Source organism: Kogia breviceps, chromosome 3 (assembly GCF_026419965.1).
Source record: "Kogia breviceps isolate mKogBre1 chromosome 3, mKogBre1 haplotype 1, whole genome shotgun sequence".
NCBI lineage: Eukaryota > Metazoa > Chordata > Mammalia > Artiodactyla > Physeteridae > Kogia > Kogia breviceps.
In genome coordinates this window covers 175,789,945-175,817,119 of record NC_081312.1, presented here as the reverse complement: position 1 = coordinate 175,817,119, position 27,175 = coordinate 175,789,945, and the positions used below count along the sequence as shown (strand labels likewise).

The 27,175-nt window shown below is 45.3% G+C and overlaps 1 protein-coding gene across 3 annotated transcripts in view; it reads left to right on the top strand.

Annotated features, from left to right (window-relative positions):
- The window catches only part of PIP4K2A (phosphatidylinositol-5-phosphate 4-kinase type 2 alpha), a 179,273-nt gene that overhangs the window by 113,231 nt on the left and 38,867 nt on the right, over positions 1-27,175 (top strand). For 2 of the 3 annotated variants that reach the window (XM_059057863.2, XM_067030389.1), the window contains exons 4-6: positions 6,572-6,724; positions 20,872-21,018; positions 25,118-25,156. In XM_059057863.2, coding sequence (XP_058913846.1) covers positions 6,572-6,724; positions 20,872-21,018; positions 25,118-25,156 — 339 coding nt within the window. The remainder of the gene's footprint in view (positions 1-6,571; positions 6,725-20,871; positions 21,019-25,117; positions 25,157-27,175) is intronic. The other variant, XM_067030388.1, reaches the window with a different exon arrangement.

The following is a 27,175-nucleotide window of genomic DNA, read 5'->3' as shown; positions in this document are numbered from 1 at the left end:
TCGCTCGCCCAGACACGGCCCAGGGTCTGCAGCTGGGCCCCTCGGGGCGATGCGTGTGCTCCGGGGACTCGGAGGAAGAGTGTTTGGACCAGTCACAGCCGCCTGTGTGCTGGATGATTGTGCTATAGGAAATGTCCAGACAGGCAGATGTCTAGGACAGAAAGTGGATGGAGGTTTCCTAGGTGGGGGGTGGAGGGAGAGTGGCAGGGACTGCTGGTGGGTATGGGCGTTCTCTTTGAGGCTGATGGGAATGTTCTAAAATTCATTGTGGTAATGGTTGTTTAATTTTGTAACCGTACTAAAAACCATTGACTTGTATGCTTTAAATAGGTGAATTGTCTGGTGTGTGAATTATAGCTCAGTAAAGCCATTAGGGAAGAAGAATGTTTGGAGTTTAAGATTAGTTTATTTGCAGTATGAGAACTTTTCCCCCCTCCACCATTGATTTTGGCTGCCTTTTTCTGGATGTGGGGGCTTATGTTAATAGGGTTTCCACTCAGGACAAGTGAATTTAAGGAATTACATAGTTTATAATAGACAACTATCAAACGTATAGTAGAAAAGGGTAGCCAATGAAAAAAAGCAAGTTTGTTGCGGTTTGTGTACATTTATCATTAGATTCCCCCCAAACTAAAAGCAAATCATTGTCCATTTGCTAAGTCTCCACAAACTGAAAACAGTAACACGTTAGTGAATCCTAATTAGAGCAAGAAGGAAACCTAGAGACATTAAGTCCGACCGTCTTTCCTTGCAGATAATCAGATAACAGAGTAAGGAGCGCGGGGGGGGGGGGGGGGGGGGGGGGCGGGTCTGACTGCCCTCAACTTCTCACCGCGCCTCTTTCTGCCGTACCTGCTGAGCCCGAAAGCCTCAAAAGGACAGAATGGTAGTAAAGGAGTGACTGTTGTGGCAGACGCTATGTCAGAGTTCTATTACCTCTGTATTTTCAATGTTGAATTAAGCCTTTTAAGGCTCTGCATTGAACGGGATTGTGGATTTTGTGGTAGCCCAGCATGTTACACACATGACTTTCCAGACCGGCATCCCAAAGTCGCTTTTCCCAACCTTCTCTCCCCTCAGGCCCTCCCACAGCCCCTGCTCAGCCTCCTTGCCCTTGCTGCCGCCTCAAGGTCACCGGAGGCCCGGCCGCCGGGCTCCCTGACGAGCCCTTCCCCGCACCTTCAAGCCCGTTGGCATCTTCAGCCAGCCTGCTTTCCTCCCTCCCCCTCCTCGGGAAGGGGTCACCCCAGCTCGCCGGGCTGCCTCGCCTTCTCCACCCTTTAAAGGACTGGCCCACTCTCTGCCCTCCCCCCTGCCCTTTGGCTGGACAGGATGCTGGGAGCTGAGCGGGGCCACGGACAGCGGGAGACCTAGTGGGGTAGGAAGTTTTGACTTGCAACTTCCTTGTGTAAAATGTTTTAAATTCTTTTTCAAACTGCAAGCGGTTCTTATTGAGGGCTGTGGAAAGTAAGCCGTGAAATGGAGAGTATAAGAGTGGTGAGAATGTGGAATGTGGGTGTTTTTTGTTTGTTTGTTTTTTTCTGCAGTACACGGGCCTCTCACTGTTGTGGCCTCTCCCGTTGCGGAGCACAGGCTCCCGACGCGCAGGCGCAGCGGCCACGGCTCACGGGCCCAGCCGCTCCGCGGCATGTGGGATCTTCCCGGACCGGGGCACGAACCCGTGTCCCCTGCATCGGCAGGCGGACTCTCAACCACTGCGCCACCAGGGAAGCCCCCGAGAATGTGGTTCTTGATTTTCACTGGGTACGAACCAGAGGCTTGGCCAGGGTGGAATCAAGAGCCAACTGAAGGGACTTCCCTGGCGGTCCATTGGTTAAGACTCTGCACTTCCACTGCAGGGGACACGGGTTCGTTCCCTTGTCGGGGAACTAAGATCCCGCGTGCCACGCTGTGCAGCCAAAAAAAAGGAGCCAACAGGAAGAACCCATTCCGTAAGTCCTTCATTTTTGACTCACCAACTTACAGAGTAATTTGCTAATGTTGATCTGCACCTCTAAATGTCTTCCAGGTTGAAATTTGCTATTTATAATAATAGCTACCGTTAAGGAGTGCTACCGTTCTAGGCAGTATTATCAAAACTGTGTCTTATCTAATTTAACCCCCAGGCAAACTTTTTAATAATTATGATGATTCTCATCATTATTACCTTTCTACTAGTACGGAAACTGAGGCACAAAGAGCTTAAATAACTTGCCCAAAGTCACACAGTCTTGACGTAGAGCCCCCGTGTGTGACGCTTATACTGTCTTCTAGCTTCAACATCAGTGCTATTTGGAACTTGAAAGGTCATCAGACCTCTGCTTATGACAATATGAACCTGAGAGAATATGAATAAACTAAATGTAATACAGAGATAGTTTCGATGTCCAGAACCCTCTGATGAGTGTGTACGTCGTGGTGCTTAGAATGTCTGCTCTTCTGATGGCTTCTAGACTTGGGTAGGTCTATTAGGATATTTCAGAAGACCAGTCAGGGGGGGTGGAGGCCTCTGCAAGGCCTTCCACGGACACCGTCCCATTCAGGTCTCGAAGCAAGTGGTTCTGCCCTCTGGGCCTCTGTTTTCTCATCTGTAAATTGGGTGGTTTGGAATAATCTCCAGGGTTGCCTCCACCTGTCATGCTCTTTGATTATGACATTTATTTACATAAAAGGGGACCCTTTGGGACTTCCGGAGGTCACGCCCCAGCTCTGTTTCTCTCAGGTCTTTCTCCTCCTGGCCTCCCAGACTTGCCCAGGCATCCTGTGTGAGGCTATGGTTCACTCTTCCTTTGTGACACAACAAGGGACACTGAGGAATTTCAGTATTCAATTCTAGATAGCAGACTGTTTTGAATACATTCTACGTGTGTCTGCGACCTCCTTCCCTTAGCTCGTCCTCTCGTTCTTGCTGAAATTGTCCAAGTACACCTGGAACCTCTGACGAGTTATTTCCACGCTGCTCTGAGAACTGTTGCCGTCTCTCTTTAATCCTGGCCCAGATGTCCTAAGCCATCATCATGGCCCTGCTCAGATGGTGCTTGGACTCTCTTCTGACTGGACTTCCGCTGGAAAACATCAAATCACCTTCTGAGGCCTGTGCTGCCCTGCTCCTCCTAGAGTCGTATCTTCGAGGAAATACATTTTTTAGAGTCATAGGAGGTCTGAGGGAGAGACCTAGTTCAGCCTGCCCCCTCCCCGGGCTTATCCTCTGTCACTGTATAGTCCTGGGAACTGAGGCTCAAAGATGCTGAATGCAGTATCCAAGGGTCGGTGGGTGGAGAGAGTGTTCTAGGTCGCAGACCAGCACCCTGCCTTACTCAGTACTGCCCTTAGCAACACACACACACTTCTATCTCACGTCAAAGGTTACAGAAGGTCAGTGATGATGGTATTAATTAATGGCAAAAGTTTAGCCTTGTCTTTGTCAATTGCCCCTTTTTGTTACCTGAGGGGGAGCCTTCGGCATGGCACTTGGCTCCATTGTACCCCAGTTTTATTATCCTCAAGTGGAAAAATGCACCTGGCTCTTTCTATCACATAGGAATGTTGTGGAAATAAATATGAGTACGGATTTTTCCAGGCCTTACAGTCATTCCAGGGATCACACATTTTGTGTAAAACTGCATTCACTCTTTTCTGATTGTCTGTTTGTCTAAGGCTTTCAATAAATCTGATTCATATATTTTTGTATTCATAGTGATTACAAAAGGTACATTCTGAATTTTGACAAAGTGTGCTTGTTCCTAATTTCACTGGTTATTGGAAAACAATAAGCCTTAAAAAAATTCTTCCACACATTGGAAGTAGATATTGTGAGTTGGGACTACTTATGTGATTATTGAAAATTTGAGTTAAGGCAGAATCAAGATGAGAATTTGTAAAGTTTTATATGCCAGGCCATTATGGGAGGGCCTATGTCCTTATACAAAACCTGTAATAAATAATTATCAATGCCTGAAACTGAAGGGAAAGGCAAAGAATTTGGAAGGAGATAGCATCTGTGCTAAGGAGTTAGTACGTCTTTGACTTTGCCTTTCTAGCCCTTTAGTTTGTAAATCCATACGTTGCTTTGAATGTAGTATTAGTAAACATTTCATCAATGAATGAATAGGGTGAATGCAGTGAATTACCATTCTTCACTGTGAAGTTTCACATTTTAATCAAACCAGAGTTGGACAGACTATAATGGGACAGGCATTCAGGCAGGTAAGTTTGTAATTATAACACACTTAGTACACTAGACTCTCCCCACTCCGCACCAGACAAACCCCCTCATAGCCACGATTCAGTAGACTCTTGGTTCTCACGTGTGGTCTGCAGACCCGCTGCGGCTGTATCGGCATCTTCTGCTGCTTCGAACGCCCCACCCCACGCCTGCCACGTCAGACGCCGCCTTGTCACGTGATCCCCAGGTGGCTCCGTTGCTCATTAGAGTTTGAGAAGCACCGACTCTGCAGCTTTCAATTCTGTTCTTTCCCGCTGGTCCGTCATAGAATGTTACATTTTCACATCCAATGCGCCTAAGGAAACAGTCTATGAAACTGATGCTGCTGTAATTCTTTCCTTTGCTAAATGTAATTATCCTTTTCTATTCCCCCCTCCCCCCAAAAAGTTATTTTACATGTGTTGTCAGTTTTACACAGTTTATAGCCTGGCCCGCCTGTCTTTCATTAAGTTGATTGTTCCTGCTTTGATTTTTATGCCTGAAAGTAATTTGTAATCTTACAATTCCTAGTGTTCTTGTTTTATTTGGAATAACCTTTTACAAATAATGTTTGGGAGGAGAAAGACCATCAGCCAAGAGCAATGATTGCTGTTTTTGGCCAGTGTTGAAAATCCCCCAAGAGGGCATTTCACTTTGATCTTCTTCCCTTTTGTTCTTAGTAGGAAGTGGTATAAAGGAGGATTTTTATGTTTGAGGAAAAAAAGCAATATAAGTGAGAATCAAACTCTTGTTGATACAGCCATTTTCGTCCTGAAAATCCTTTTCCTCCTCCTCCGTCTATCTGATGAATTTCAGCTGTCTTCATCATTTAACATGGCCAGATCCTGCTATTTAAAATCATTGGGAGTTACACTGATTCCCCCCCCCCCTTCTCTCAAGTTTTCTAATAAGCTAAGGAAAGCAAATTCAGTTCATTGGCAGGAGCGTCTCTGCACTTGGCAGTTGTGCCCGGTCGCATTCAGATCAGGATGTGCTGTCTCAGGATGTAAAGACGGCAGCCGAGGTGCCAGGGCTGGTCCTGGAGATGAGAATGTGCTCGCTTCCCTCAGCCCAAGGAGGCCCTCCATGAGTTGCTGCACCACCGCAGAGTCATTAAGACCTCATACGGCTCAGTCCTGGTGGATTTTGTCTGGAAAAGAAGGAAAGGTTCAGGAGGCTTGAACGTTCTAGACTGTTGGGGAACTCTCACTGAGTCATGATGCAGTGATACCACCTGCGTCTCTGAAGACATCTCTGTCCCCCTAACTAGACAGACTTTGTTCATTGGGGCTTTCGAACGCCCACTTTGGGAGAGGAAGGTGAAGTGGGACTGTCTTTCCCTGTGAATCCCTCATACGCCGTCCCGTGGGGCTGGGCAGGGAATGGAGGTCGGTTCTCAAGGGCACAGTTAGCAGAGGCGAAGACCAGACTTCCTCACGCTGGGGGTTTGCTGAGGCACTAGTCTGGTGGCCAGTGTAAGACGGCTGGGGGAAAGCGGGACAGACTTCCTGGAGGCTCTAGGAAAACAGATTCAAACGGGAGTCACGGGTGAGAGCAGGGGAGACTTAGCGGGAGTGACAGTGAGTGTGGAATGAAATGCCAGATCCTGGAGTGAAGTGATTGCAGAAGAGCGCCCACGCAGAGCCCTGCCCCATCCTCTCCAGGAGATGAATCATCCTCAAAAATGGCTGAAGTGGGGTGGAGGATGGGCCAGGTCAGAAAGTTCTGGAGCTGTGTTAGAGCACACCTGCCCAGGCCAGGCCCTCCCAGGGCAGCCATGGGCCACGGAGTTTAGTAATTAAGTTGTTTACTAGTTGAGCAGTTGACTAGTTGAGAACTTGGGTTCCGAGCCAGCCACACTGCAGATGGCATTCCCGCTCTTCCCCGTACTAGCTGTGTGACTTTCTCCCAGTGATTATACCTCTCTGATCTCCATCTCCTCATCTGTAAAACGACAGTGATGTCACTAGTAACCATTTCATGGGAATGTTATCAGAGTTGGGAGAAGTCCTCTGTGTATAACGCTTGGCAGCATACCTGTCATATAAGGAAACACTCGGGGAAAGTAAAATGTCCTTTCAGGGCTGGAACCTAATTTTATTGAGAGGGAAATCTCAGCTCTTCTCTAACTCAAAAGAACAAGGTGAACAAAGTAACTTTGATTATAATTCTAGACGTTAGAATCGCTGTTTTCATGTCTTCTGAAGGACTTGCCATTTGAGTTACAATGAATAGAAAGTGTTGTCCTCCTACTTAGCAACTTCTTCCAAACACACACGATTTTGAAAACGTGTGGCGACAACAAATGACCTGGAAACTAGTCTTTAACCGGTTCTCTTCCCTCCTCCCCCGTCATCCCACGGGAAGAATTCCCTGACCAGGAGTGCGCCCCTTCCCAACGACTCCCAAGCCCGCAGCGGAGCCCGGTTCCACACGTCCTACGACAAGAGGTACATCATCAAGACCATCACGAGTGAAGATGTGGCCGAAATGCACAACATCCTAAAGAAATACCACCAGGTAATGTTTCTCTTTGTGTGAAACTCTGAGAAGGTTGACATTTGTGACAAACTATCATCAAGGCCAAGGATTTAGATATATAGTTAGGACATGACTAGAACACATTTGACACAAAAATTCCCTCTAGCTGTGTTTTTCAAACTTACTGTGGCCAGATTACCCACAGTTAACATTTAGGAATGATAGACTGGTAGTTAATACACGTAACACGTTTAATCTAAATACCCTTCTGTACAATAGTTGTGATGATTACCACTCTGATTTTAAAGTCACTCTGCTTAAGGTTTGGCAACATTTCGGGCTCTAGAGCGCAGGCTCAGTAGTTGTGGCGCACGGGCTTAGTTGCTCCGCGGCACGTGGGATATTCCCAGACCAGGGCTCGAACCCGTGTCCCCTGCATCGGCAGGCAGATTCTTAACCACTGCGCCACCAGGGAAGCCCCAGGAATTATTTCTTGCCAGTTGTTTATTCTTCTCAAATATGATCAACTGCATTTTTAAAAAATTTTGTTTATTTATTTTTAACATCTTTAGTGGAGTATAATTGCTTTACAATATGGTGTGTTAGTTTCTGCTGTATAACAAAGTGAATCAGCTATACGTATACATATATGCCCATCTCCCCTCCCTCTTGCGTCTCCCTCCCACCCTCCCTATCCCAGCCCTCTAGGTGGACGCAAAGCACCGAGCTTTATCAACTGCATTTTGCTTGCAGTAAGGTCTGTGAGCATCTTGAAGCTGCCTTCTGTTTCTGGCAACTTGGGACTGCCCCTCATTTGTTTTTTTCAAAAACACTGGGCAGCCTCTAAATCCATTAAACATCGAATCAGTCTTTTATAACATCTATTCCTTTTGAAATCTGTCCTACAGCGCTTATGCTGTTGCCGATTGTGAAGGAAATTTTAAAGCGCTGGGTTAGTACCTATGAGGGTAAAAACCGCTCAGGCGTTGGCTTCTGAATACATGGAATTCTAGGATGCAGCTTTAGCCAGTCACTCCTCTCTGGGACTTAATGTCGCGCTGATGCGTTCTTTTTCTGCTTTCTTTAAATTGTCTCAGAACCTTCAAAGCAATGTGATACCTCAATGACTGATGAAAACATATTATTCTGATAAGTGACTATGATACTATTCTAATACAGTGTGACATGCAATTCAAATGTCAACTTCTTGATGACATCTTTGAGTTCAGAATTTTTTGACTATACAGAAATTACCGTTTGAAATGTTTCCTCTGGGGTAGTTACTGTAACAAACATGCAGATTTGACGTATCATCGTTATCACGTAAAGTACATTGGGGACCAAAATGAGTCTATTAACATGCTCCAGGGGCTGCCACAGCACTAAATATTTCATTCCACTGCTGCGGAATGGTTATTTTCTTGGTATATTCTTTATCCAGAAAAAGCTCAGTTCTCATTTCTTCAGCATCTGTGTTTTGCTTCTTATAAAAAAGTATCTTAAATATAAAGGGTCTTAGTGTTAACCTTAAAACAGAGTGTTGTAGGTCAATTATTCTTGAAAAACAAACAAAGACGTAGGAAGAGGGATCAGATTTGTGGTTACCAGAGGCGGGGGGATTGGATGAAGGTGGTCAGAAGGTAAAAGCTTCTCGTTATAAGATAAACAAGTGCTCGGAATGCAATGTGCAACATGATGAGTGTGAATGCTGCCGTAGGTTCCATATGCAAAGCTGTTAAGAGAGGAGATCCTAATAGTTCCCGTCACAAGGAAAATATTTTCTTCCTATTTCTTTGATATTGTGTCTCCATGAGATGCTGGATGTTCAGTAAGCTTACTGTGACCATCATCTCATGATGTATGTGGGAAATCAAATCATTATGTGCTACACCTTAAACTTGGTACAGTGCTGTAAGCCAATTACATTCAACAACACTGGAAGAAAACAATTTTTAAATAAACAGAGGTAAAGGGTCTTAGTGATTGAGGATCACCATTGTTAATAGGATTTATTTAAAGGACACGACCTGAAGGTCAGGAGACCTAAGTCATAGTTCGTCACAAACTGGTTACTTAAGCGATCTCTGAACCTCAGTTTCCCCATCTGCATTTCCTTCCTCCTTTCATTCGTCTGTGCATGTATTTACCCTTTTTCTTATTGAAGTATAATTGACTTACAATATTAGACTAGTTTCAGGTGCGCAGCATAGTGCTGCGATACTTTTATAGATTATGCACCACACAAAGTTATTATAATACTATTGACTGTATTCCCTGTGCCGTGTATTTACTCTTGACCTAATTCCGGAGAGGATGTAAGGTGGCCTGGACTACTTTTAGGATTTATGTCTAGTCAAAACTTTTCTGTCTCCTGCTTCAGTGGGGACTGTCAGTTCACTTATTTCTTTTTGCTTTTTGTTGCTTTTACCTTCGAATGTGCCTTTGCTTCTGAACTCCCCCGTCTGGACAAGTCAGTAGGCGTGTTCAGATCCCAGATCAGTAGATGGACAGGCTCTCGGAGAGGGTGGCTCCAGCGGAATACATTGGATGGGCTTTCTGACAGCTTTGGTTACTCTATGGTGCTTGACGTCTCTTTTTTCTTTTCTTTCATTGTTTTTTTGTTTTAGTAAGGTATATGCAGAGGTGCAGCTGTATTCTGGAAGGTTAAAATTATCCCAAGGCCAGCCTCTGGAGAAGTAGAACATTGCTAGGTATTTAAATAAATGCCTCTTAGGGTTAATTTTCTGATGAGCCAACCTCACCGGCAGTGCTGTGTGACAGGTGGTTTTCAGAGCACAGACTCTGCAGCTGGCTGCTTTGCTCCCGACCTGCTGTGCGACCTTGGCCAAGTTTCCTATCCTCTCTGCACCTGCTTCTCTGTCTATACGATTTGGATAATAGTACCTCCTTCATCCAGTGTTGTACTAATCAGGTGAATTGATATTTATTATATAACCTGCTCAGAATAGTGCCTGGTATATGATAAGTGCTATGTAAATGATCGAGTAAGATCATTAGATACCTTTCTTGCACACACTTAGTTGCCGTAGTCCCAGTGTCGAAATCATTTGCTCTTTGAATCCACTAGGGGGCCTGGTTTCTGGTAGAGTATGGCACAGATGCAGAAAAATCTGAAGATTCAAACCATAAGGAGTTAGATTTTTTTCCCCCAAGCTCCAGCATCTTCCCTTAGTCCTCATTTGCTGCCCAAATCTTACCCTAATTTCCACTGTTCGCTAAGAAAGCATAGCATCATCGTTCAGACCAATGGAAAATTTATATTAAGCAGAGCAAACTTTTATGTCTCTCTTCCTTTGTTTTTCTCTTTTTTTATGGTTGGGAAAATAACTTAGTGCTTTGGTGTAAATATCCTTTTCTTCAAATTTCTGTTAGGTTAGGACAAACTCAGGTCTTACAAATTACGATTATCCAAAGAAGAGGGGATATATGTATATGTATAGCTGATTCACTTTGCTGTACAGCAGAAACTAACACAACATTGTAAAGCAACTGTACTCCAATAAAAATTTAAAAATATAATAAATAAATGACAATTATCACCCGATTAGCTGAGCACTGCTGAAGAGCATTCAAAAAGGAAAAAATGGTCAAGAACCTTCTTGAATGTCTTATTTCTTCTAAATTGACTGATTTTTTTTTTTTTTTGACCTGAATTCATTCGGAGTTTTGGTATCGTGTGGCTTCAGCTTTAATTAAGAGTCAATGTCAATAAAATTTTAGAAATTTTAGCAGAGGGAACAAGTTCCAATGCAGATGATCAAGAAATGCCTTATGAAAATAGTGTTAGGAATATCTTTTATGTTTTTGAAACGTAGTGTGTAAATTTATTTATTTTTATTTCAAAGTGACTGAGTTGACAAATTGATAAAGTAACCTAAAAATCCTTTCTTACCCTTTGTTATTTGGGAGACAGTAACTTGAGCCAAATCTAGAAGTTACACCTAAAAATCTGAAATCCTTGTTGAAAAAGCTAGCTAGTACCTCAAGTTTCAGTAAAGGATTTGGGGGTGAATGCTTGGCTTTTTTGGAACCTCCTTGGAGGACATCTTTTTATCCTCCCACGAAGGGCAGTCACATTAGCCACAAACAGAGAGAAACTGAGAAAACAGGTCCCATAAAAGCCAAGAATTAAAGTTTAAAAATGGAGGGCGTGGTGCCCAGAGAGAAGAAGTTACGCCCTCCGTCAGTGCGTCCCAAACTGCCGATCATAGACGGAACCCCCGCGCGTCTTGTAAAAGATTCACGTTCCAACTCAGTAGACCTTGGGTGGACCCGAGAGGCCGCGTTCTTCACGTGCTCCCGGTGACGCCGACGGAGCCCCTGGAAGTGGCGTCACAGGACCAGCTCTCCAGAGCGGGAGCAACGCTCCAGGTCTGCTCTCTGGCTTTTTCGTTCTCTTTGGAGGAGAGGCCGGTCGAAATGTGAAAAGCACATTAAAGTTTTAAGCCCTCTGAGCACCTGGAACGATGCGATTCAAGGCAACTCCCAGCAGAGCCTCTGTGCCTTCAGAAGCTGCACATACTTTACTTGCTCCTCTCTCAGTGAAGTCTGGGAGGCGCTGCCACCTCCAGGGTCCCTGTGGCGTGGGGAGCACCCCTTCCAGTTCCACTCCGCAGACAGACACCTTGCAGACGGGGGCATCACCGTCTGTCCCCAGCGTCCCAGGCGTCGTGGCCCAGGTTTCCAGCTGCGCAGTCCGCTCGTCAGCACGCGTTTCCCGCAGCACGTTATCTCCAGTTTCTGGAATTCCCGTTGTTCTTTTTTCTTCATACATCGCCTGTCGCCCCGCCTCTCTCCAGCATCTACGGATCTGACATTTTCATTCTAGCCTCCACGGCACTTCACTTTCCCTTCCCTTCCCTCCAAACATCTCTGCTCAGTTTGGGATAAATTTCTCAGCCGTGTCACCCACTCCTAATTCTCTATTCAGCTGTTCTAACCTGTGGCCTCCCCGTCCAATGATTTTTTTATTTCAAAGATCATATTTTTCCTTCTAGAAGTTCCATTTAAAATAATCCACCAGTGCACTCCTGATCGTTTTTTATCACATATGCTCATTTCTGAACTTGCATCCTTCTATTTCTTCAAACGCTTTATGCGTAAACTCTTCCAAGTTGTTTCTGGTAGTCCTAAGCTCTGCCGTTGCTGGAGGTCCTGAATTTGTTGCCCCTTGTGTCTGCTGCTCCGGAGCGAGTGACTGGCCCGAGCAGAAAGCCCACGGCGTGTGGAGTCGGGATGCTGATGAGGGACGGAGGCCAGTGCGGGAAGCGCAAAGGGGTGTAGCCCTGGACAGAGGGGGAGGGCAGGCTGCCAGGCAGGCACCCCCAGGGCACAGCCAACCTGGTGGGGTCCTGTGGGGTCCTCCACCCACATGCTGCCACGTCGGGCCAAAGGGACAGGAAGGCAGGCCCCGAAGGAGCTGCCAACCAAAGGCTGCTGACTGCGCTCCGGAGCTGGGCAGCCAGGCCTCCCAGAGCACGTAACGCCGGCATGCTTGGGGCAGTCCGTCTGCATTTCCGTTGTAACCACTGAGTAAACTCCATCTGTACTTATGGTAAGGTGAGGTGGGGTTTTTTTGGTACTTTTTTTGGTCTTTTTGGCCACACTGCACGGCTTGTGGGACCTTAGTTCCCCAACCAGGGATTGAACCTGGGCCCTTGGCAGTGAAATCTCAGAGTCCCTAACCACTGGGCCGCCAGGGAAGTCCCTGATACGGGGTTTTTTACAAAGTCATTTCATCTTTAATGATGATGTTATGTATGGGTCTTTAGAAGAGCATAACAGACAGAGTTAGGGGCACCAATGTTTGCATTCAGGTATATTCTGCAATATCTCAGTACCAAGAATATTTGTAAATACTGCAGAGGAATGTTTATTCCTTTTAAGCCTGCTTTTTATTAAGTTTAAGAAAAGCAGTAAAATTTTATACTTACATTAGCTTAAATGGAGTCATCCTTACATTCTTTTATGACTTAAAACTGTTTGAAACCAAAAGATATCATATTAACTGACTCGGACCATTATCCCAAAATTCAAGGAATTTTGAAGGAGAATTCAAAGTATCCAAGAAATGTTTGGATTATTTATTTATTTGGTCCTTTTAAAGCAAACCAATCCTTAATTTCAGGCTGGCTTCTTTCTTTCTTTTCTGTCTTTTCTTCCTTCCTTCCTTCTTTTTATTCCTTTTTCTCTCCTTCCCTCCTTCTTTCTTTCCCTTTTTCTTTCTTTCTCGCCCCCCCCCACCGTTACGAAAGAATGTTGTTGGAGCGATCTGTAAACATAGAGGCACAATACGGATTACAGATCATTTAACCTTTCAAAAACAGTAACTGAAGCAATACTTTACACTGAAGTATTAATTTTTTGTTTTCTTGGTTTTTTTGCGGTACGCGGGCTTCTCACTGCTGCGGCCTCTCCCGTTGCGGAGCACAGGCTCCGGACGCGCAGGCTCAGCGGCCACGGCTCACGGGCCCAGCCGCTCCGCGGCACGTGGGATCCTCCCGGACCGGGGCACGAACCCGCGTCCCCTGCATCGACAGATGCACTCTCAACCACTGCGCCACCAGAAAAGCCCTGAAGTATTAATTTGATGCTATATTAAATTGTCATTTCAAGCCTCTAAAAAAAATGAGTGCAACATGATAATAACAGCAATTTCCAAGAGCTGGAGCCCAGGTTCACACTATCATGCGGAGATATAAATATTTATCCGTTCCAGTACATCACTTAGAATCCTCTCTGATGAAACCTTCAGTCAGCTGTGAATCTGTTAATGGCATTTCATTGTGCATGAGAAGACGCAACGAATCGGAGATTCATAATACTTGTCATTCTTGTTGAGCACCCAAGAGCAAAGGAAACCGGGATCTTGTGGCTGTTGCATTTTATGTTTTTAAAATGCCTATTTCACCACGTCAATTTGTCATTGCATTACGGTTCTGACAAGCTGTTATACAGGAAAAAGCTCTAAGGGAGACTAATGAAGAGATAAAATTTGCCTTTACCGGTGACACCATGGAGTTTTCGTACAAGAAGATATTTTTTTAAAAGAAGACAGAAAATAAAAACTTATTGGTTACAGATGAACATTGCCAGCAAATACAAGTGTGTGAGAAGCACTCTTGGAACAAAACAGAAGCTGCCGCAGGATAAATGACAACGCAAGGTGACACGGGGCATCCGGCTATGAGAATGCAAAAGTGAAAAATATTTAATAGAAAACAATATTTTTAAAATGCAAATGTAGGTAATGCGGTGAGTTTAACACTGAGAATATGGGCACTGATCCCAAGAATACTTGTGATGGTTTTAGCTCCATACAGTGAGTGTAAAAAGAATTGATTACCATCAAGGTCACTTTTTAAAAATTTGGGACGAACTGTTCCATGCCTTATTCAGACGGAAGCTCACTGTCATTGCTGAATTGCAAGCATCTGGAAGCTGCCAGTTCATGTGCCAGACAAGACTTGCCCTGTTTGATGTGAGAGAAGGTGACCTAGAGAGCCTGGAGGGGTGGAAATAACAGGCCAGCTTTGGGCCACAGATGGGAAGGCCTCTGGGAAAGGACCGAATCTACGGAGCCGCCGAAAGGAAGGCTCTGCAGGCTTGTGCGTACACAGCTGGGGCTCTCATAACAGTCCTCCCTCTGGCAGATGTGTGCTCTTAATTCCTGCTCCACACGGGGATGACCAGCCTTGCCAAGTGTTTGGCCCACTTGTGACCTCTTGTCTCCCTTGGGACCTCAGAGTGGCACAGGGCAGAAGCCCACAGACTCATCTGACCTCCAGGAAGGAGTCTCCTGGGCGGCACTAGGGCACTGCACCTGTTGAGTTTGTAAATTGAGATTTTAACATGGCAGACAAGGAACATCTGCATTATGTCCTTTGCCAGTTAGGCAGGATTGCCTTGTAGCCACATCAGGACAGTGGTTGAAAGTGAAAGAAATACCTACACTTTTTAAATTTTTATTTTATTTATTTTATTTATTTACTTTTTTGGCCATGCCGAGCTGCTTGTGGGATCCTAGTTCCCCGACCAGGGATTGAACCTGCACGCTGGCAGTGGAAGTGCCGAGTCCTGACCACTGGACCACCAGGGAATTCCCCTACACCTTTTTATTTTATTTTTTTTTCATTTTATTTTATTTTATTTTTTTTTTTAACATCTTTATTTGAGTATAACTGTTTTACAATAGTGTGTTAGTTTCTCCTTTACAACAAAGTGAATCAGTTATACATATACATATGTTCCCATATCTCTTCCCTCTTGCGTCTCCCTCCCTCCCACCCTCCCTATCCCACCCCTCTAGGTGGTCACAAAGCACCGAGCTGATCTCCCTGTGCTATGCTGCAGCTTCCCACTAGCTATCTACTTTACATTTGGTAGTGTATATATGTCCCTGCCACTCTCTCACTTCGTCACAGCTTACCCTTCCCCCTCCCCATATCCTCAAGTCCATGCTCTAGTAGGTCTGTGTTTTATTCCCATCCTACCACTAATCTCTTCATGACATTTTTTTTTCCTTAGAGTCCATATATATGTGTTAGCATACGGTATTTGTTTTTCTCCTTCTGACTTACTTCACTCTGTATGACAGACTCCAGGTCTATCCACCTCATTACAAATAACTCAGTTTCATTTCTTTTTATGGCCGAGTAATATTCCATTGTATATATGTGCCACATCTTCTTTATCCGTTCATCTGTCGATGGACACTTAGGTTGCTTCCATGTCCTGGCTATTGTAAATAGAGCTGCAATGAACATTTTGGTACATGACTCTTTTTGAATTATGGTTTTTTCAGGGTATACGCCCAGTAGTGGGATTGCTGGGTCATATGGTAGTTCTATTTGTAGTTTTTTAAGGAACCTCCATACTGTTCCCTACACCTTTTTAAAAGAGTGACCCTTGGGATTAAGTCACTATTTCTCCATTCTTGTAATTACAAGAATTGGAAATTAAGCATGTAAAACAGAGGAAGCAAAGATTCATCCTTGGATTGTCTTGCAATCAAGTCAACAATGTTAAAAATAAACTAATAGATGCTGAGGATGTTTTTTAACTATTAAAAAAAGGTTGTTCATGCCAAAAAACTGATCATGATACTGTAGTGCCACCAATACACCCTTTTAAAATAATTTTTGAAGCATTTATTTACAGGTGGTTTTGTTAATTTGTCAGGGATTAAGCTTTTGAAGAGGAGTTCTGATCCTAAAAGCAACATGAGTGAGAAATATTTTAGTGTTTCTTTTATATTTACAAAAATATTGCCTCACTTTATAAATAAATACACACACATGCAACATTATTCATTTTGGGGAAGTCTGTTCTGTGGAGATTCCCTGAAATTGGGAGTTCCCATCCTGCATTTAAATAGAATCCATTTCTCGGGGAGCGTTTGAAGAGCACATCAGGTGGAAGCCTTTCCTTCCCTACTTCCTTTCCTTCCCTACTTCCTTTCCTTCCCTACTTCCTTTCCCAACCCCCGCCCCAGGGTCCTGGTTTCATCCGGCTCCTGCCTGAATCACCACCATCCTTGCAGTGCTGTTTCCCTGATCTTCACACCCTTCACGAAACCCCTGTGCTCTAACTACTAATATTATGCCTCACCTCCAAATGCAGAGACATACCCCCCCGCCCCCGGTCACACGGCTAGCGAATGTGGAGCTGCACCAGGAAGGCTCGAGCAGCGTGATGTGGCCGTGAGTTTACAGTCTCCCTAGACGTGGGATACCGTCCAGTCGTTTGTGGGGTGGGGGAGCCCTCATAGGCGTGCCCACTGGTGTAGGGGTGTGTGCACAGCATTTCCTGGGTCAGCTGGTGAAGAGTCGGAGAGGAGTCACCCCTGGGCCTGCTCGTGTCAACTGCCACGCGCAGTGACTCCGTGCCCGGCAGTGCCCCCGCCCAGGTGCCCACAGGCCCCGTGAGACATCCCTCCACTGACGTGAAGCCGCGTCTTCCCAGCGCTGCCACCCAGAAATTCAACTCACGGGGAGGAGAAGTTTCTCTTCTGCGAAGCTTTGATGCATAAATGCTTTTCTAAACCTTTGCTACCAACTGCTGCTTGTCAACACTGGACTCTAACGTGATAGGCTTTCTGTGGTCGTGGTTTTGTACATACGTATAAACTCGGGAGTTTTAAGTTTATCAAATCTCTATTTTTCAAGGTGTTCATCAGAGAGCCTCATAGGTGAGCCTTGCCTCTGAGAACAAGTGCACATAGAAACTTGCTGATGAAGGGGATCAAATTTGATCTGTTTTTCTTAACATGGAGTAATTGATTTAATCTTAAAGATAGAGGAGTTGTCGAATGTAATCTGTATGTGTGTTTTCCCCTGGGGGGGAAAGAAGCAGCTTGTTGGTTATTTCCTATGTAGTCGTCAGGTTTCTTTAACATATTCACCAGTCTGGATAGTGGTCAGTCTCTGCTCTGTTCTGGGCGCTCTGTGACTCTGTGCCAAGATTTTTTTTTTTTTTTTTTTTTTACGGTACGCGGGCCTCTCACTGTTGTGGCCTCTCCCACTGCGGAGCACAGGCTCCGGACGCGCAGGCTCAGCGGCCATGGCTCACGGGCCCAGCCGCTCCGCAGCACGTGGGATCCTCCCGGACCGGGGCACGAACCCGCGTCCCCTGCATCGGCAGGCGGACTCCCAACCACTGCGCCACCAGGGAAGCCCTGTGCCAAGATTTTGATCTCAGAGATATCTTCTGCCAGCAGGACTTTTGAAAGATAGGCCACGGTGAGAATAATTGAGCGGAACGGCACCAAGGCAGGGGACTTGAACGGCCAAACTGAAACCTATGGGCCTCCATGTGCTTAAGGCCCATCCAACCATCTCTCTTCAGAGGTACCAGACAACCACTCTTTTCATTTCTTAACATCAGATGTGAGAAATCTTCATTTCAGCCGAGAGCTCTTTACCCCCTGTTTTGTATTAAAGAAAATCAAGTTAATTTACTGTTTTTTTGAAAGGCGAGAAATAGAAAATATTCCTCTGATCAGACTTCGCATTAAGAACAAGTTGGGGGCTTCCCTGGTGGCGCAGTGGTTGAGAATCCACCTGCCGATGCAGGAGACACGGGTTCGTGCCCTGGTCCGGGAAGATCCCACATGCCGCGGAGCAACTAAGCCCGTGAGCCATGGCCGCTGGGCCTGCGCGTCCGGAGCCTGTGCTCCGCAACGGGAGAGGCCACAACAGTGAGAGGCCCGCATACCGAAAAAAAAAAAAAAAAAAAAAAAAAGAACAAGTTGGGGGTGAAACTCAGAAAAATTCCTCAAACTAAAATATATAGCTCAATTATGGTAAGATTTTTTTTAAGGGCAGGAGCATCTTTAAAGTCTTCCAAAACTCTGGGTGGCAAAAATCAAACTCCTGTACTGATGCTGTTCATCTTTTCTTTAATGATAAAAACTAAAGGCTTTTTTTAAAAAAAAAAAATCTTAAGATGGTTTAATATCATCAGAGTTGATTATTACAGTGTTTACCACTAAAATGTTTGAAAGGGCATTCTGATTACTTTCTTATTTTTATAAAATGTTCACTGTACAACAGAAAACTTAGAGCAGAACCGTTTTTTTTTTTTGAAAAAGGGAGAAAGCAGTTACCCTCAATTTCACCATTACCATGGCGACCATTCTTCCAGACACATCTCTGTAAATAGGCACAATAGGTACAATTTTGGAATCATGTTAATCATGCTGTTCAGTTAGCCTAGAGACCGGTTCACACACACGTCATGGGCATAAAAGAGCTTTTTGGAAATCTTCTCTCCCCTTCATTTTGAAGAAAGGAAAACCTAACTTTCCTTTGGAAAGCGCAATGGCACCCAGTTTGTAAGGATGGTCTTTTGAGGAGAAGTGTCTCCATCTTGTGGCCTCTTAGAGTATGGCCATTCAAGACTGATAAAGGCATGTTGTGTTTTTGCAACTCTCCTTGGAAATGGTGTCAGTTCTGGGACTTGTTCAGTGGATTTGATGAATCCAACCTGGGGCCAGAGAGTGTCCATCTGTCTGTAGAGCGGGGGCAAGCCCTTTTTCACACCGCTGCTCTGGTGGGCAGTTTATTTACTTCTTCATTGACATGAGCTTTTTATTCAATGTCACTTGTAAATATACGAAGTATTCACTTTAATGTATCCAAAAAAATATTTTTTCATAAATTTTTTAAAAATTTTACTGAAGTATAGTTAATTTATAATGTGTTAATTTCTGCTGTACAGCAAAGGGACTTAGTTATACATATATATATTCTTTCCATATTCTTTTCCACTATGGTTTGTCACAGAATATTGAATATAGTTCCCTGTGCTATACAGTATGATGTTGTTTATCCATCCTATGTATAATAGTTTGCCTCTGCTAAAATCAAAGTCCCATTCCTATCCTCCCTCCCCCTTGGCAACCACAAGTCTGTTCTCTATAGCTGTGAGTCTGTTTTTGTTTCATAGCTATGTTGATCCGTATCGTATTTTAGATTCCATATATAAGTGATATATGGCATTTGTCTTTCTCGTTTACTTACTTCGCTTAGTATGATAACCTCTAGGTCCATCCGTGTTGCTGCAAATAGCATTATTTAATTCTTTTTGATGGCTGAGTAATATTCCACTGTATATATATTACCACATCTTCTTTATCCATTCCTCTGTGGAAGGACATTTAGGTTGTTTCCATGTCTTGGCTATTATAACTAATGCTGCTATGAACAGAGGGGTACACGTATCTTTTCAAATTATCATGCTTTCTCAGTATATGCCCAGGAGTGGGATTGCTGGATCATACGGCAACTCTGTTTTTAGTTTTTTTGAGGAACCTCCATACTATTTTCCATAGTGGCTGCACCAATTTACATTCCCACCAACAAAGTAGCAGGGTTCCCTTTTCTCCACACCCTCTCCAGCATTTGTTATTTGTGGACTTTTTAATGATGGCCATTCTGACTGGTGTGAGGTGGTACCTCATTGTAGTTTTGATTTGCATTGCTCTAATAATCAGCGATGCTGAGCAGCTTTTCGTGTGCCTCTTGGCCATCTGTATTTCTTCTTTGGAGAAGTGTTTTTTGAAAAAACAATTTTCGATTGGGTTGTTGGTTTTTTGTTGTTGAGTTGTATGAGCTGTTTGTATATTTTGGAAATTAAGCCTTTGTTGGTCGCTTCATTTGCAAATATTTTCTCCCATTCTGTAGGTTGTCTTTTCATCTTGTTTATGGTTTCCTTTGCTGTGCCAAAGCTTGTATGTTTGATTAGGTCCCATTTGTTTTCATTCGTTTTGCCTTGGGAGACCAGTGGGCAATTTAAACATTAGAGTCTCAATAAGAAACAGGAAAAACCAGGACTGGAGCCCGACTCTCCCAGCTTCTAACACTGAGCTTTCTCCACAATTCCCTTTTTTTTTTGTAAATTTTATTTCTTTATTTATTTACTTTTGGCTGTGTTGGGTCTTCATTTCTGTGCGAGGGCTTTCTCTAGTTGTGGTGAGGGGGCCACTCTTCATCGCGGTGCGCAAGCCTCTCACTATCGCGGCCTCTCCTGTTGCGGAGCACAGGCTCCAGACGCGCAGGCTCAGCGGCCGTGGCTCACAGGCCCAGCCGCTCCGCGGCACGTGGGATCTTCCCAGACCGGGGCACGAACCCACGTCCCCTGCATCGGCAGGCAGACTCTCAACCGCTGCGCCACCAGGGAAGCCCCACAATTTCCTTTTTGACCTCGACTTCAACGCTGTTAAAGGAGTTGATCTTAGTGGCCGAGTCACGCTGCCTCAACCTCATGAAATCATCGTAAAGGCTTCTAGGGAGGAAGATGGCAACCCCAGGTAGAGTGTGATTTCACTTTAAAGGAATTACAGAAAGGACCAATCACTTGTCCTCTCACCCTACGCCATTATATCCAAGTTTTGACTTTACAAATTAGTTTGGAATGTTGGGGAGAAAATATCTCTCGAGATAGAGTTGAATTTTCTTATCTGTATCTGCACGGTGGGTGCAGACCTGTACTGCTGAAGGCAGTACAAACATGGTCATTTTCTGTAAACAGGACATTCATAGTTGTGATAATAAACCATTGTCACTTTGTATAAACACCATAGCAGAAGAGTTGCATTTTACATCTGAACGAACACCTTTTGACTGGATCATTTCCCCCCCCTTTTGTCTTTCTCTCCTATGCAGTATATAGTGGAATGTCATGGGATCACCCTTCTTCCCCAGTTCCTGGGCATGTACCGGCTTAATGTTGATGGAGTTGAAATATATGTGATTGTTACAAGAAATGTGTTCAGCCACCGTTTATCTGTATATAGGAAATATGACTTAAAGGTAAGATTGATTTTCATTAACTCTTATTCATTAAGTTTGGTCATCCACGTTGTATGCAGTCAATCATGCTGAGCACTGAGGAGGCGCCCAGAGCACAAAGCTGCCGGGAGCCTCGCTCCTCTGTGTTAAGCGAGGACCACTTGTACCCACGAGAGATACCATGTCTATTTTATTCAACAAGTACGTATTGAACACCAGCTACGGGCCAGGCACTGCTTTAGGTGCTGGGAATAGTTTGATGAACAAAACAGACCAAACCTGCCCTCAACGAGCTGACATTCTGGTGGGTGAAGACGGATGGTAATAAGTAAAAGAAGGAAGTCAATTACGGAGTACACTGGGAAGTGATCAGTGCCCTGGACAGAAGTACAGACAGGGAGCATGGGGAGGGGATGCGGTTTTGAACAGGGTTTCGCTTCCCTGCAGCCCTGAAGGAGGTGAGGGACAGGCTGTTTCAGAGACCTTCAAGAGAGAGGCGGACCACTGGAAATTCTGGTTGTGGAGTGAGGGGGTCTGACTTCTGGGATCACCGACACAGGCAACGTCCAGGTCAGGAGCTGGCAGACTGTGACCTGCCTCCATGGCACGGCCAACAGGGCCATTTTTGTACATAGTTTTATTGGAATCCCACAATGCCTCTGGTTTGTGTATCGTGTGTGGTTCACTATAACAGCAGAGTTGAGTAGTTACCATAGAGACCGCTTTGGACCCCAGAGCCTGAAACACTGCCCCTCTGACCCTTTTCAGAAAAAGTTTTCCAACCTTTGGTCTTCATCAGTGGATCTCAAATTTTTTTATCTCAGACTCCTTCACACCCTTAAAAGAGGACCCCAAAAAGCATCTGCTTATGTAGGTTATGTCTACTAATACTTACAATATTAGAAATGAGACATTGAAAAAAACTTACTTAAAATAGTAAAACCATTACATGTTAGCATATCTTTATGAAAAATATGTTCCAAATCAAAAAGTTTAGTGGAACAGGTAGCATTGTTTTATATCTTTGCAGATCTCTCTAATGTCAGGTTTGGTGAGACAGAACATCCTGTCTGGTTTGGCCGTCTACCTGTTGCCAAGTTATTTGATTGAAGTGTATGAAGAAAATCACACCTTACACAAATATGTAGTTGGAAAAGGAGAGGAGGAGTTTTTAATAACTTTTTCAGAAATTTGTGGATGTTTTCCTTTGATGTCACACCTTAACCTGACAAGAGGTAATTTCTCAAAGCTGAGTTACAGTGTGGAATCTGACATCACATCAGTGAACTTTTTAAAATCCGTCAGTCTGTTTGCACGCGTTGGTCTGGCTACGTCATGCTTTGGTCGTTTGGAATGATGGATTCACTGAGTTAGGTGAACTGCTTCCTCAAGGCTATTCATATGTTTTATGACAAACTCTACTAATACCATGTGGTGCCACTGCTGGGTTTGTGCTAAGCTGCCAGCAGTTTTGCCCACCATTGTATCTGCAGTATCCATGCAAATATCAAGATGGTGAAATAGGCAAATAGTGTCTCGGTATTGTTATAAAGGTAGTTTTGACTTTGCAGACCCCTGGACGCTGAACTGTGCTTTGAGACATGCTAGTCTAAGGGAGGGGGAATGTTCTAGGCTTTCCTACCCTCTGGAGTTCAGATGAACGATATAAGCCTGCCACACACAGCTTTGCTCTGTCCTGCCTCCAAGTGGTGGCTGTTTTACAGGTGGAAGGCGCAGGCTGCGGGGCTGTTCCGCGCCACCTGTCGCACGCGGCCCTTTGCGGTGTCACTTCGCTCACCCTGCCCAGTATCGTAGGTCTTTTCATTGGCCTGACTCTCCCACGTAAGAAGCCAGATGACTTCTGAAGCCACATGTCCTGGTTTTACTGCTTGTTAGCTGTGTGCGAGATGCTGAACCTCTATGAGCCACAGTTTCTTCATCTGTAGAACAGAGATGATCTTACCTCCGCGGCTGTGAGGACTAATGAGATACGTGTGTGTCGCGTCCAGCATAACGCACGGCATATGGGGAGGAGTGGCTGAATTTTCATCATCTCGTCCCTTCTACTAATAAGTCCCTTAAAGGCAGTTGTTTTGGTTCTACTTTTTTATATCCCGGAAATGCTTAAGGTAGCGCCTCTATCTTCAGCATATCCTGCTGGAGCATATCCTGATGTGAATTATGCTTATAGACTGGATCTTATAGTTTTAACCTTGGAGGTCATGATTTCATCTCCCTTTTTAGCTTGTAGAACAAACTTTCCTTGCCAATACTTGCCGTTGTGAGGGAACCTGGGCATCTGGCATCATTTCATGGCTCAAACTGTCAGCCTTGACTGACTTATGTTTCTAATTTTGCTTTAATTTTTTAATTCTGAATGAATTTAAATTTGGATGAGTTTTTCCAGGCTAACGCTCTGCATTTTTAGAGACGCAGCTTCAGTGAGAATTAGGAGCAGAGTAAATTATATCGTAGAGGGGAAAACACACACAGAGACTAAAAAACTTGGTTAAAGATACAGAGACTCAGGTATTACAAGTATTTAATACTTGAGTATTAAGCCCCCCCCCCCCTTTACATTTGGGAACATTCTTTGTTAGCAGTCAGTGTATAGAGGAAGATACTATGGCCCGAATTCAAGAATCTGTAAAGGAAAAAACAAACCACTGCAAGTGACAGCTGCTCGGCTCAGCCAGGCAGAGGGCTTTCCTTCACGAACGGTTTACACGGTTCGTCTTCACTTGCTGGGTCAGCTTTGTGCTCCTCCAGCACATCCCCCGGGAGCTTCAGGCATCTTGCCTGGGTTGGCTGCAGGGTCTTTCGGATCCACCAGACCTGGGAATGCTGAGCGTGGGGCAGACGGAGAAGTGGCCCCAGGGAGCCCCTGGCCTGGGCTCGGCCCCCGTCCCCAATGCAAGGAGTCCCCCCGTCTGTGAACCCGTTACACACATCCTGACCAATGCCTGAGCTGCTCGAAGGCAAGACGGTCATAGAGCAAAAGCGTTAAGCGTGGCCAACCTAGAAGCTACTTTCAATTTTCCCAAGTCACAGACACATTCTCTTAATGATAGGCTAATGCAAGTATTCCAGGCCAATAAATATCTATTTAAAAGATAGTCAGTCAGGTAAATGGATCGCCCCACTGACCTAGTCATAGTCTGGGCATCCAGTGCTGGGAGGGGAGGGAGAGCAGCCAGTCGGGCTGTGACCCTCCTCCAGCCGTTTACTCAGCAAACACTGGGCGTGGCTGGGTGACACACTGCAGTGGTCGCCACGGAGCATGAAGGAGAAATGCTCGCTGCTGTATTAACAAAGTTAGAAATTCACTGGCCATTTGTTTCCTAATCTTTCTTTTGCATTAAGATCTTCCACAAACAAAGGACAGTTTCTGTTCTTGAACTCTACCCCAAAGCACCCCTGTCGGCATCAGGAGGACTCAGTCATTTCAGACAACACAGAACTGAGGGCATCATTTTGAAAACCAGTGCACTAGAGTAGAAATTGCTGCGACCAAGAACTGTGTTTTCTTCTACTTTATACCTCTGTGCTCAGCCTAGGTTCTGACACAGAAGCGGTGCAAGGAGACGTGTGTTTGAAGGGACCTCCAAAGTGAAAGGGGCCAGGAAGTACCCACTGGGTCTTAGTCATGGTAAGTGAGGAAGCACATTCATCAGTAACCCTAAGCCAGGGGAGACGGGCAGTCGGGGGCCAGGGCACGCCCCCACCTAGAGGACGCAGCGTGGGAAAGAGGCCTCCGTGCCCCAGTGGCCACTGCGGCCAGCTGACGGCCCACTTCACCTTGAAGACCCTCAAACCAACCATTTCTGGCGACTGACGTTTGACTCCACGTTTAGTAAGTCATGGTTCATGTGATTGTCGGGTTTTCTGATTTCCAGCAGGAGGACAGGAACCAGGGAGAAGACAGCACAGGAGACACGGCAGGGGAAGGGGTTGGAGACAGGTGGACAGAAATCCCTGCAGAGGGTGCAGCACACTCGGGGAGGGGCCAGAGCAAAGTCGGTGCTCATTTATTTCCGTGCTCTGCCCTGGAGTGTTTGCATATTTCACATGAAGCTGATACCTCGCGTGCACGTGTTTTCATTCTCTCTTTCTCTTTCAGGGCTCTACAGTGGCTAGGGAAGCAAGTGACAAAGAAAAGGTAAGTGCCCGGCGTCTCTCTCACCTCACTCCTGCGGACATGGGGTTCCAGCCATTTCCGCTCCGCTACAGTGAGACACTCTTCATGGGCCTGAGGCACGTTCTCCTCCAGTTCTCTCCCTCGGGTTGGCTGCCCTGTTGAGCAATGAAGTAGTTATTAGTTTGAGGTGCGTATGAAACATTTCCCATCAACGTGATCTTGAGCAAACAGCCACCTCTGCTGTCAGCATGCTCTAAACTGGCAGGTAGAGCCCAGCACCTGAGTCCTAACCCCACTTTCTGACTGACAGGCCAGCTGTGACCTTGAGTCAGTTTCTCTGCCTCCCTGAGCCCCAGTTTTCTCACCTGTAAAATGACAGTGTTGAGCTTCAAATTCACCAATAAAATATTGGCTTAGGGCTTCCCTGGTGGCGCAGTGGTTGAGGGTCCGCCTGCCGATGCAGGGGACGCGGGTTCGTGCCCCGGTCCGGGAGGATCCCACATGCCGCGGAGCGGCTGGGCCCGTGAGCCATGGCCGCTAGGCCTGCGCGTCCGGAGCCTGTGCTCCGCAACGGGAGAGGCCACAACAGTGAGAGGCCCACATACCGCAAAAAAAAAAAAAAAAAAAAAAAAAAAATTGGCTTAATGAGCTTCAAACTCCTTTCCAACTATAAAATGTTAAGATCTAATTAGAGTATTTTTTGTGTGTAAAGACTTAGGGATGGACGAGGAGACTATTTGCTGAGTCACTGGACATTAGGTAATACTTGAACCACATTTTGTTGATTATGCAGGATTATAAACAGATTCAACTGGAATCAGTTTAAGAATTTGGGAGGCAGCTTTCTGTGTGCAAACCTCAACGGCCCACAATGGGGATCTGCTTACATGAAAGACGCCTCTATCCTCTCAGTTTACTCCTCATCATATTGAGGTGCCTTTTCTTGACCAAACCATTTGAAAGCTGGGCTCAAGGTTTTTGTTTCTAAATTAAATTATTTAGGATGATATCACTCAGTTTGGGTTTGAATTTTATAGCTCTGGAAATCTCTCCTTTCACCTATTCATCCAGAAGTTTGTGAACGTCTTTATGGTTACTGTCCTAGCTTCAGGGGCTAAAGTAATGAGCCACACAGACATGTCCTGCAAAGCGATACAGACATTAAATAGGAAATGACAGTATCGTGTGTTAAGTGCTTTGATAGGAAACATGTAGCAAGGGCACCTAAATCTGGCTTGCTGGTCTTCCTGGAAGAGAGGATTGGAAACCTGAAGGATGAGCAGGAGTGAGCTGGAGAAAGAGCGGTGTGTGCAGAGGGAATCACCTGGGGCTTTCACTGGAGGGTGGGGTGAGGCCACAGAGGTACGCAGGGCCATCTAGAGTGGCTGTGGAAATAACCCAGAATAGACGGTGGCCCAACCTGGGGTGGTGGAAGAGGATAGAGAGATTTAGGAAGAAGAATCCACAGAAGTCAGAGATTGAATATGGGGGGTGAACAGTGCCAGCGAGTGTGTGTGGAGGGAGGGTGACTCCAAACTTTCTTGTTTGGACAGTGGGGTAGGTGCTGATTCCACTCATGGAAAAAGGGGGCAGGCGGAGTAGTTAGAATCGTCAGCACAGCATCAGAACAGAGATGTCCAGGAGGCACGAGAGGCTGCAGAGAGGGCTTCAGCTGGAAAAGGGGGCTTGGGAAACCTGCTGGGAAGGATGATCCAAGACAGGGAAGTGTAAATGAGGTCACCTAGGATGAGCCTAACATGAGAAAGGAAATGCTCACTCAAGTCCAGGAAGCACGGAGAGTCCCATGCAGGATAAACCCAAGGAGGAATACACCAAAACACATGTTAATCAGACTGCCAAAAATTAAAGACAAAAAATGTTAAAAGTATCAAGGAAAAGCAACAGTTGTTAACATACAAGGGAACTCCCGTAAGGTTATCAGCTGATTTTTCGGCAGCAACTCTGCAGGCCAGGAGGGAGTGGCAGGATATATTTAAAGTGATGAAAGGGAAAAACCTACAACCAAGATTACTGTGTCCA